The sequence below is a fragment of the Paroedura picta genome, chromosome 17 (assembly GCF_049243985.1).
Source record: "Paroedura picta isolate Pp20150507F chromosome 17, Ppicta_v3.0, whole genome shotgun sequence".
In the NCBI taxonomy this organism is placed as follows: Eukaryota; Metazoa; Chordata; class Lepidosauria; order Squamata; family Gekkonidae; genus Paroedura; species Paroedura picta.
Window position 1 is genome coordinate 20,187,225 of NC_135385.1, and position 11,865 is coordinate 20,199,089.

The 11,865-nt window shown below is 55.8% G+C and overlaps 1 protein-coding gene across 4 annotated transcripts in view; it reads left to right on the forward strand.

Moving 5' to 3' along the window:
* Positions 1-11,847, forward strand: part of CLUAP1 (clusterin associated protein 1) — a 58,087-nt gene extending 46,240 nt beyond the window's left edge. For 3 of the 4 annotated variants that reach the window (XM_077316985.1, XM_077316983.1, XM_077316986.1), the window contains exons 9-14: positions 6,106-6,178; positions 7,490-7,597; positions 8,395-8,450; positions 9,625-9,675; positions 10,957-11,128; positions 11,672-11,847. In XM_077316985.1, the coding sequence (XP_077173100.1) occupies positions 6,106-6,178; positions 7,490-7,597; positions 8,395-8,450; positions 9,625-9,675; positions 10,957-11,109 (441 nt within the window). In that variant the 3' untranslated portion in view covers positions 11,110-11,128; positions 11,672-11,847. The remainder of the gene's footprint in view (positions 1-6,105; positions 6,179-7,489; positions 7,598-8,394; positions 8,451-9,624; positions 9,676-10,956; positions 11,129-11,671) is intronic. The other variant, XM_077316984.1, reaches the window with a different exon arrangement.
* The last annotated feature ends 18 nt before the right edge of the window (positions 11,848-11,865 follow it).

Here is an 11,865-nt window from a genome sequence, read left to right on the forward strand (position 1 = left end):
GATAAATGCCTAGTGGCTTGCCTTTTGATGGTTGCATTGTTTTGATTGCAAGCCTGCTGGGAACCAGGTGTGCTCTTCAGGCCCTGCCCCCTGCCTCCCATTCCTTGTCCCCCATCACCTCTCAAGTATTTAACGGCGAGCGGGAACAGCAGGCAGAAATGTGTAGGCGGTTGTAAGCACAAGTTTGGGAATAGTCCTGGGGCGTCATTGTCTCTGTCTCTTTGTTTTTGAGGAAGAGTTGGCATGCCTGATGTTTCCTCTATTGTAGGGATGGCAAAAATGTGGCTTTCCAGATGTCCCCGCACTACAATAACCATGAGCCCCTGCCGGCAGGGGCTCATGGTTATTGTAGTCCGGGGACATCTGGAAAGCCACATTTTGGGCACCCATATATTGCAGCACTCTGAACGCCCCAGTGGATCTCTGACAGATCTCCCTGTCAGGTTTATCCTTTTGTCTCCGACAGCCAATCTGTCAGAACCATAATACGGAGCGATTGATGCTCTCTGCACATACGCGCACTCAGGGTTTTGTGTTTTTTTTAACAAGGATAGCAATTACCAGGCAGCCGGGCCGGTCTGCTCCTCCGAAAGCGTGGCGGAACGTCCCCTTCCTGCGGGCTCGTCGACCAATGAACGTTTTCCGGGCGAGATCTCGCCCGAGTCGAAAGCTCGGTGTCAGAGAACGGTCTGGCGGTCTGTGGCTCGAGTCTCCAAGCTGCGGTTTCCCCGCTGAGGACACCCATTAAGAGAGCCTTCCTTAATTGAAAAAAGAGAGAGAGACGGAACAGGGGTTTTAGTATTTTAATCAAGGCAGCGCCGAACGGCTCGCCTGCGGCAGCCTCTCCAAACCGTTTCCCTCGCCCCGGAGGCTGGCGGGCGCTGGCTGCGTTCCATAACGCAGCACTGTGCTCCTCAGTGCTTGGCTCAGGTTCCTTCGACGGGTTGTAGAGAGCCACTTCCTGGGCTGGGGTGGGATGAGAGAAGTCCTCTCCTGACGTGAGGGAAGATGAGTCCACCTCCCTCTTCCTGTCATGTGACTCTGAGGTCCCAGAAGGTCTTTCCATGCGCTTTCCCTGCAGCAGCCTCGGTGGTTCGGGATTCGGTCCCAGGTCTGGGAAAGAGTCCTTCCTGGCAGGCCTGGCTGTCTTCTTCCCATCTCTTGCTCCTTTTTCACCTCTCCCGCATTAGCCCTCCTCCCCTATATACCACCCAGACCCCAAATCTGTTGCACGTAAAGCTGATTTCCTTGCCCAGTAAGAGAGAGCAAGGCCATGCCGTCGTAGAGAAGAAACGCCGATTTCCTGCCAGCGGAAAGGAAGAATCTCGTACCGAATCCGACAAAGCATTTCCTTGATGCGCTGAAGATGGCCACTCCTGTATTTACCCCTCTTTTCCTGTATTTGGGAAATTCTACCCATGTCCCTCTGTGATTAGTTGAGAGCAGTGGGGCAGTGTGTAATTCAGTGCGCCCGCGTGAGCTTCTGCAGTACATCGGCATTTTTTTGATTGGCTCCTTCCCTTCGTATGACCCCTCCATGTACGGGTCACTCCATATACGGATCTGGACCCGTCCAGAACTGCGCTGCGTCTCCGGAAGGAGGAGAAAGAATTCTGCACATGCTCTGCGTCCTACAACCATACAGCTCCGCCGGACTTCCTGACGGAACTACTCAAGGAGTTTGATGCTCCAAGAGAGCTTTGCAGCCTGGCCAGGGAGGGAGAACTGGCGTTCGTGTTTCCATGGAGCTCAGTCGCTCCTGCAACGGTGCACTCTGCCAGCATTGCCCTTCTAGTGGGAATAATTCATTCCAGTCAAGCCTTAGCGCACAAACTGTTCCCGGCCAGCCTTGCCTCACAGTCCATCGGCATGAGCAGCCTGCTGGGTCCTGAGCGCCCGGTCTCTGTGCAGCTGTGGCACAATTTGCTGTTACAAAGCGCTGGAATCCCCCTTCCCTTGTTACAGGACTGGGGTACCGTCTGGCCCGCGAGTCAGATACCGGCTTTAGGAACCGGAGAATCATAGAATCATAGAGTTGGAAAGGGCCATACAGGCCATCTAGTCCAACCCCCTGCTCAACGCAGGATCATAGAATCATAGATTCATAGAATCATAGAGTTGGAAGGGGCCATACAGGCCATCTAGTCCAACCCCCTGCTCAACGCAGGATCATAGAATCATAGAGTTGGAAGGGGCCATACAGGCCATCTAGTCCAACCCCCTGCTCAACGCAGGATCATAGAATCATAGAATCCTAGAGTTGGAAGGGGCCACACAGGCCATATAGTCCCATCCCCTGCTCAAAGCAGGATCATAGAATCATAGAATCATAGAGTTGGAAGGGGCCATACAGGCCATCTAGTCCAACCCCCTGCTCAACGCAGGATCATAGAATCATAGAATCATAGAGTTGGAAGGGGCCATACGGGCCATCTAGTCCAATCCCCTGCTCAACGCAGGATCAGCCCTAAGCATCCTAAAGCAAGCAGCCATGGGCCACGCGGCTCGGCCAGTTAACATGGCTTCTGTCAGACGTCTACAAGTCTTGGGTAAAAGCAGCCTCTTAGAGGCCCTGTTAAGCCAACTGGCCCTGCAGGGGCTCCGGTACCTGAGAAGAGGTGGAAGTGTAAAGTAGAAACAGAGAGGGAAACGATAGACTTTCTTTTCACCTTTTGGAAGCGTTGAATGCATTTCGCTGTCTTCCGAATCCCCAGTGGGCCTGTTTGGAGCGAGAGTCGACTGAGCTCACGTTAGGACGGAGCTGACACTTCGGAATGGATTCCAGGGATGGGATTCTGACTGCCGTACAGAGGCACGGATGGCCGCTCCCTCTGAGCTCCCCTGGGCCAGACGACCACCTTGGGTCTACCCTGCTCCAGCCAGGTGCATTAAGAGAGCCTGTTTCTTGGCTCTCCTGCCATAGTCTCCATGGAGAGTTCTGGACAAGGTACCGCGGCTAAGAGAACAAGCCGCAAATCCGCCATTGCCGAAGGCTCGCTAGGTGACTATGGGCAAATCCAGCCGGGCATTTTCATCAGCCACGTCAGCCCATGTCCTTGATGCGAGGATCGCGGTCAGCTTGGAAGGCTTTGAATGCTTTCTGAAGATACTCTGTCCTGGGGGCTTTGCGATCCTTCAGGCGCGGCAAAAGGGGGACGATACCGAAAAACCTATCTATGGCAAATCATCTGGGAGGAACAATGAAACATCGTCCTTTGAGATCAGATTTCCCAGGACTTCTCTCTTGCGACGCCAGATGATCGTTCTGTAGTCTGCAGGCCACGAAGACCTCTTTGTAACCATTGAAGGAGTCGCAGCTGTTCTAGTCATTTCCCACCAGCAATCAGTGAGGTTAGCAAAGCAAGCTGATCTTGAGCTATTCCCCCGTGGAAGCCCCCGATGGGGGTCGTGCAAATGGCGCCCGTCCAAGCCCAGCGGGCCCAAGCTACTGAGGACAATGCGAAATGTAAATACGCCGGAAGACTAGCAAATCAGATTTGATGGAAGCATTACAATTCATGTGTTTCCGGGGTCCGGAGAGAGAAACAGGCAGGCAGAGAAACGGCCTGCTGAAAAGGCGTCTTTCCAACAGGCGCGTTTGACTCAATTAGAGAGGTCCCCGATCGAAGCTATTGTTTTGAGACAAGCTTGCCATTGAAAAGGGTATGAAATTATTGAGCGCTACTCTGCTTGCATGCTCCTTGTTTGAACACAAGTCTCCCTCGGGTGCAGGCCTCTTTTCCAATCACCTTTCCCTGCCTCTCCTGTCTTTGCCACCTGTTCCTTTCTCCTCCGACCGTAGCCTATCAGCCGTGAGGGTCTCAGCTTACGAGAGAGTCCCCTCTGATGCAGCGAGAAGAGATTTTTTGGGTGGCCTCCCTCTCCCTAGGTTCTGACATCTGGTGGGATCAGGCTAGGTCAGGCCAGAGGCAAACCCAAGGGGTTTCTTTGCCTCAGCCCAAAGAGAGAGAACTCCAGTTTCGACGGGAAATTCAGTGGTGGAACTACTAGATGGCGGCCTTTTAAAGACAGGTCCAAATTTGCTCGCCAAGGGGCGGAGCTGATCTTGAGACGAAGCCATCGCCCTCCCCTCGCCCCCTAATGCTGCCGTTCTGAATGTTCCCCACGTTCTACAAAGACGGGCGTCCTTTCTGGCCGGCGTTTTTGAAACTGATTAAAAAGACAGCCGGGTCGGTATCTCTCAGACAAAGCGCTCGGCTTCTCAATGCAGGCGGACCTGATACTTCCCTTGTGGAAACGGACCGTTAGAAAAGGGATAAAAAGTCCAGCTTTAGGGGCTAGGCGAGTTAATTGGAAAACCGGCCGCTGAAAGGGAAATTCGGAGCGGAGGTTTTGTGAAGAGCCGGTTGTGATCTGTCAGAGCTCATTACGGGGACGGGAATGGTGTGCCGAACAGCTGTCCTTCCAGGAGCTGGCGCAGAGCCCGCCTCCCGATCATATCTGACACGTAATTTTAAATCCCCCAAGAAGAGGAACGGACAGCCTTCGGACGGCGCCGGTTTGAAGCCGCTTGAAATGGCTTGGTGGGAGGGAGAGGCATTGCCTCTGGAGCTCAGCCCTCAGGACTGCCATCTGAGACATTTGTCCCCGAGCCACAAACATTTGTCCCCGGGGCTCGCTTTTGTGTCCCTTTCCAAGCCGGCCTTGCTGCGTGTGCACTGTTTGCCCCCCGTTGCCGGTGTGTTACAGCCTCTCCAGCGGGAGGTGTTGGCTGTTGGTGCAGGACATGCTCCAGTGCTCGAGTTACGGGTTCTTAATGCACCAGAGCCCGGCCATGGGTATCAAGCAGAATCCGAGGCCGAGACACAACCTGTGCAATCCCAGGCGGGATCGAGGATAGCCTAGTCAAACCAGGCACGGGCCACGATGGCCAACATAAGCTGGGGCAGGTTGATCAGGAGCAAGCGTTGTGCTCCATTGGGCCTGGCTGAGCGGGATTGGCCTTGGGAGATCCTTTAGACTTATTGCGGAATCTAGATCTCAGAACTGAGGGACGGGTAAGCGAGGGGCTGGATCTCTAGAGGGGCCGGGTCACAAAAGTCCGGGGAAGGAGAGCAGAGTTGGACGTCACAGGTGGAACGTTTCTCGTCCTTCCCTGGCGGAGAAGCCTGCCCGCTCTGAATCGCGGGACTCCTCAAGACCCAGCCAGCGACCGTTTCCCATGCGGCTTGATCTTCCCTGCAGCGCACGCAGACTGACTCCTGCCACTAGTATCTGGGGAGGGGACATCCAGGCACTATCCGTGAGAGGCCTCCCCAGCACGTGCCATCACCCTGGCGCGCAAATCCCCACCACCCAAGGGGCCTTTGCAAGTGGCTTGTCCCGCCTTAATCTCAACTCTGCTTTGAGCGCGTTTGGGGAGCATAAGAATAGTTCTCGACACTAAACAGCCAAACTCCTAACCTCTCTTAGCTGCTTCGCCATGCTGGCTCCGACCAGCTGAGGAGGGGGGATTAAAGTCAGGGAAATGTCACGGGGGGGAGAAGGTGAATCCCCCACCCCATACTATAACCCTAGAGCAAAATCATCACAAGCAGCAAAAGGAGAGGCATTTACTTGGGTTGTGGAGGTCGCAGTATACTAGGAGCTTTTTCCGGAGCTCTTCCCAATGCCTCTGAGCCCTCCAGAGCTGGGCAGGCCGAACGAAGCTCCCCGTTCGCTGGCAACTGCCCCCCCCTCCCTTCAGTGAAGTTTCTTGAGATTTGTTGCTGAGCTTGTGCTTGTCTCCTCTGTGACTTTTGTGTTTTCATTCCTCCACCAGTTACATAAAAGAACTTGTGAGTTTCCAGGCCTCTTTTTTCCCTTCAGAGCCTGCCATGAAAAGAGGCGCTCCAGCGGGATCAAAAGCTCCCCTTGCTTTTGAACTGTTTGATTCGAGCTGATGGGGGAGAAATAACACCGCTTGTTGGGTCGCTTTTAAAAAGAAAAATCAGACTTCCCTCTTCTGTAGCCGGATCAATGCCGGCTGCAGAGCCGTCCGGCGTAACCTTCGCAGCAGAGTTCCGCCACGACCTGTTCTTCTTCTCCCGAACCGGGTGTTGCAGCAGTGGCTGTTCTGACCTCGCTGTTTTCTCTTCCCCGCAGGAAGCGGAGAACACTTTGCGTCTGATGCAGAACAAGCTGAAGGAGGAGGAGAAGCGCTTGCTGAAGGCCGGAAGTAAGCCCCCGACCCTTGAACCCAATAAGGGGCCCCGGATCCCACCTGCCTTTAATCCCACCTGCCTGCCCAATAAGGGGCCCCGGATCCCACCTGCCCACCTGCCCTTCCGCCTGGACTTGAGTTAAAGGGGAGCAAAATAGGCTGCTGTCATGGGCAACAGGCATTTAAACCACCCGTCCCCCATCCCCCCCTGTTCACACAGACTTTGAAGGAGGGAAAGCGAAATGAACCGGTTCGGAGCCATTTCAGGCAAACGGTTCGGCTGCTCGGTTTAAACGCCCCGAACCAGGCAGAAGTCTGGGAAATGTTCAGAGGAGGTGCCTCTCGTGGGGCCCAAGCCAGGCCAAATTGGTGACAAACTTTGGTTTGTGAACAGGTTCATGCCCATCCCCGAGGGTGGACCAGGTTGTCTTTAAAATTGAGGTGTTAAACTCACTAGCTGAGAAGAAGACGGTCAGTTAAACAATTTAGCAACGGATAAAGATAAAAATACTCATAGCTCTTCTTTCAGCAGTAATCGAGCCACCGAAACGGACTCTGGATTTGTACCGTTTTCAACGTAGCAATTTCATCAGTGGTCGTTTCCTCCTGTAACTATTTTATGGCGTGATTCCTTTAGGTTTCCAACTGGTAGGTGCTGAGGCTCTAGTCCAGGGGTAGTCAAACTGCGGCCCTCCAGATGTCCATGGACTACAATTCCCAGGAGCCCCTGCCAGCAAATGCTGGCAGGGGCTCCTGGGAATTGTAGTCCATGGACATCTGGAGGGCCGCAGTTTGACTACCCCTGCTCTAGTCCTTCACTAATTCTCTGGTCTGCTGTTCTCCACTTGAATTTTGACAATATATATATTGGCCTTTAGCTCAAAAGTACGGAGAAGCTTGGCCAAAAGACCGTTTCGTGGTGTACTCCCAATTCGATGGCGGCGGTGGCAAAGGGGAAATATTAGGAGCTGTGGGAACGAGCCCCAGTTGCGCCGGGCTGCCAGCCTCCCCCAGCATGACGGGGACTCCTCCGAAAGGGGGAGTACAGCTTGTCCTCTGCGAGAGGAGTGTTCAGCAGAGCAAATGACACATCTGTCCCTGAGTCACAACCGTCAGCGGAGCAGTAGCAGTGGCTGTGATTGATGAGCAGTTGGTTGATTTCAAAGACCCGGGATTTGGGAGCGAGTCTAGTCCCTCCAATTTTGAAAAAAAAATTAAAACTCTGCCGCCCCAGCTCCCATAGAGCTGTTGATGTGCCAAGAGAGCAGCCTCTCCCCGCCACGATCCGTGACTCTCCTGGGCACCTTCGATTCCTGTCTTGTCCAGGTAACGAGGACTCCGACATCGAGATCCACGAGGACGAGGGCTCCGACAGCGACATGGAAGACCGGCCGCTCATCAAGCATCACACGGCCGTGGACATGCTGATGCAAGGTGCCTCTGGCTTCCCCGCTTGGCCCTCTCCCGGAGAGCCTCCTCCCCCACACGCAGGGGGTTGCCCCACACACTGCCTGATGGGAGGGAAGATGACCCAGGCGGGCTGAATGGGGAGCCGTGGGCTCTTCCCCCTTCCGCGATGGTTATCGCTCGCTTCTCTCTATCCTGGGCTTTGCAAAGCAGTCGTTTCGGCCACCCGGCCCCGCAGCAGCAGCACTACGAAATATCGAAGGTGTGCGTCAGGCCGGACAATACCAAGGGGGCCGGGCGATGCGAAGCTTCCCCCCCGCCCTGCTTTCAAATTGGGCGGCACCTTTGCAGCGTCTTTGCATGCCCCTGGGAAGGCCAGCCGGCTGGCCGGCCAGGTATTCATGGTCAGAGCTGCAGACGTTGAACGCAAGGGTGAGGGGAAGTGGGACCAGATTGGATTTCCGCCGTTTTTGTTCTCGCCCGGGGCAAACAGCCACAGAGCAGACAGGTCGGGGTTGCCTGCTGTGCTGAAAGGGTCAGCTGTGGCTCCACAGAGCTGCTTCCAGGGGCAACCGTGCTAGATGAGAAACGTTCTTTATTTCAAGAGAGCAAAAGCCGTGGTGGGAGTGCAGTCCTGAGATCTGGGAGCTCACAGCTGTGCCCTGGAAGCTCCCTGGATGGGCTAGTCCAGGGTTGGCCAAACTGGGGCTCTCCAGATGCCCATGGACTTCAATTCCCATGAGCCCCCCCCCTCCCATTGGTGGCTTCCATGTGCCCACACAGTCCCATGGCCACTTAACACTCTGTCTCTTTCCTTTGACCAGGGCGGCCCAGCAAGCGGATCGTGGGGACCATGCAAGGCGGCGACACAGAAGATGACGTGAGTAACTTGGAGATTGTCTTGTTGACCAGTAAGCTTTGCCCCTTGACTGCCTGCCTGCTTCTTTTCAACCCTCTTGGGCCCACCCTTCCCCCACCCACCGCCTTTGCTGGCCTCCCCCCTCCCTCTCCTGGCTGCAGCTGCGGCCAATTCGGACACCCCACCTGGGGTTTTGGTGCACGCCGTCAGGGTCCTGTTATTTGGCAAGCAGCTGCAATAACTGGGTGCTCTGCAGTGCAAAGGCATCTCCAGACACACCAAAAGGGGAGGACAAGGGACATTGCAGTCAGATGTCAACCATAACCATCGTGTACAAAGTGGCTCTAACTCCCCGGTCAGGCTTACAGGAGTTGAGGCATCCGAACGAACATCCCACTATTAGCCTTTCAGGAACACGCTTGGGTTGTCTCCTTACTTTGTTAAAATCACACACCTTGTGGGTTTTTACTTGGTCTTGTTTTATTGTCATTAGCGGTCACCAACACTTTACAACACTTTTAGCTTGTAACCAAGGCAAGTTCTCACCGATAAAGCTTGCTTCTTCACTCGCCCGTTCTAATAATTGCCCTCGACGGGCTCCTTGCGACTTTAACTCTTGACTGTGAAAATTAGTCCGCCATCGGGGCGGGCCTCAGCAGGAGCTGGGTGCAGAGCCCTAAGCAGAGCAGCGCTCGCTTGGGCCGGCTTCCCCAGGAGCGGACTTGGGACGTGACGCGGTCGTGCCGTGCGCTCCCAGGCTCCCGCTGTGCGCCGTCGGCTGTCCCTCCCGGGGGAGGTGTGATCACCGTGCGGGAGCATTGTGTGTGGCTGTTAGCGAAACGCAGCCGCGGGCAGACAACCAGCTGCAGCCGAGGCTCCTGCTTGGCGTGTGCCTGAGGCACTTGAAGAACCAGCCGTCCCTCGTCCCAGCCGAAAGGGGCCTTTTGTGAAAAATCTCTCCGGGGATTTCCCTGGGAAAATGGTCATCTTGTGATCTCACCCCCGTACGGCTCTGTTGCCCAGACTGCCCTCCCGTAGGTAGCCTTTCCGCTCTGCCTTCTATGTGCCACCCTGCCACCCATCCCGGGTCTCTCCTCCGCCACCCGTCATTGATGCCCGCCGCGCTGGTCTCACCTCTCTCTTTGTTTCCGCCTCCATCTCGCCCTGCCTGTGTGCCGCTGCCCCATCTCCAAAGGCCCGGGGGGGCGGAGCCCCTAAGCCCAGAGCTGCCAGAGCCAAGGCCAAGGTGGGTGCCTCTCCTCTCTGCCTCTCTCGGGTCGGCGCCCCTCGCCCCGCGGTCGGCAGCAGGCCATCGCCATCAAGGCACAATCGGCGCAGCAGAGCCACCGGAAGCTCGTGGGCAAGGGAAGGAATTGGAGGGGAGACCTCCAAGGATTTGGGCGGCAGTTCCTCCGAGGAACACTAGGGGGCAGGATGGGGAGGCAGGCAACGGTAAAACCCACTCCGAATGTCCCTTGTCCGGCTGCCAGGCCAACCTCGGATCTCCTGGCCATCCCACACATGTCCCACATGGCAGGGGTAGTCAACCTGTGGTCCTCCAGATGTCCATGGACTACAATCCCCATGAGCCCCTGCCAGCTGGCAGGGGCTCATGGGAATTGTAGTCCATGGACATCTGGAGGACCACAGGTTGACTACCCCTGCCATACGGCACATAAAATGCTACCCCACCCCCTAAATCCCCAGTCCGTGCCTAGAGTGATACTGAATCGGCTGTTGTCTAGAGACGCTGGGACCTAGCCTGCCGTCACCATTGGTGGGCATCTATCCATGATCCAGCGGTCACTGCAGCACCCTGGACTCTTGGCGAGGAAATTCCTGCTTACCCCTGCAGAGACAAGGTTTAGGAGCTGCGGGTTCAAAGGACGGGAAGGGAGACTCCATTTCAACATTAGAGAAAGCGTTTTCCGGACGCAAAGGCTGTCCGTGGATGGAATATGCTGCCTCGGGGGGGGGGGATGGGGGTGGTGGCATCTCCTTTGCTGGAGGTTTTCGGAGGGGATTAGAGGAGCAGCTGTCAGGAGCGTGTGGTTTTTAAGATGGTGGGGCCGGATGGATGGTCTTTTCCAGCTGTGTGATTCTGATCCGCCATCCCTGAATCCTGCCGGGCCCTGGGACGGGGGGGGGGGTGTTCTGTGTCGCTTGGGGACGGCTACTTGCTTATTTATTTATTTAATTTATATTCTGCCCTCCCACGAGGCTCATGGCGGTTTACATGAAATGTAAACATGGTGCGTGGCACGTTAGCTGTACTGCCATCGGTATTTGCCCAGAGAGAAGCATTTCTTCCAGGGTTCCGTCGCCATCTTGCAGATTGTCTCGACGAAAGCATTTTCCAAAAGCCGTTTTGCTGCTCGGAGGAGAGCAGGCGGCTCAAGGGGGCCCGCGTCACCACGAAAGGCAGTCCGGCCTTTTGACTTGGGCCGTTCGGGCGGCCTCGAAAGAGGAGCGGCCCCGGGCCCCAATCCAGCGGGTGAGTTTTCCAACCCAGGTCTCGCCCTCGCAGGAGGATTCGGAAGACAGCGAAATGGATCTGGACGACGACGACGACGAAGACGACGGGGACCTGGAGGACGACAGCATCGACATGTCCCCCAGCAAGACCAGCCGGAGGGTCCGGAAGCCGGAGCCGCTGGAGGAGAGCGATAACGATTTCTGAGCCCCGTCCCGGGAAACAGGTAGGCAGCCGAGGGCAGTGGCGGGAGCTGCCCAGGTGGGCCTTGCGCAGCCGGGATTTAGTCACAGTCGCTTTATTACTTCCCGAGGACACGGCTTTGTCGTTCATTTGAAGCTGCCCTCGGCGTAGCCCTCTCGCCAGCACCCACGCAGCCTCGGCTGGCAGAAGGTCCCGGGTTCAATCCCTGGCATCTCCCGTTAAAGGATCTGACAATAGGTGATGTGAAAGACCTCCACCGGAGACCCCCGGAGAGGAGACAATAGACGGTAGACAACATATAGACCAGGGGTAGTCAAACTGCGGCCCTCCAGATGTCCGTGGACTACAATTCCCAGGAGCCCCCTGCCAGCGAACGCTGGCAGGGGGCTCCTGGGAATTGTAGTCCATGGACATCTGGAGGGCTGCAGTTTGACTACTGATATAGACAATAGACCATGGATTTGAATCAGTGAAAGGCAGCTTTGTGCCTTTGTGTGGCTCCCACTTCTCCTCCCCCACCCTTCGGCTCTAATAACCATCCCTTCTGTGTTTTGGCCTCGGACAGATCCGATGGAGCCCCGCCGTGTGCTCGTCGCACATTGTATACATCTTGCGCAGAAGCCTCCACCAAAGACTCCCTTTTAGAAGATGGCAGAAATCTCCCACGGTCCTCCGTCGCCCGCAAGCCGAGACTGTCCTGCTGCCCGTGTGCTTTTTCACAAATAAATGGCCTCTCCCTCCCCCCCGATGTCCTGGTGA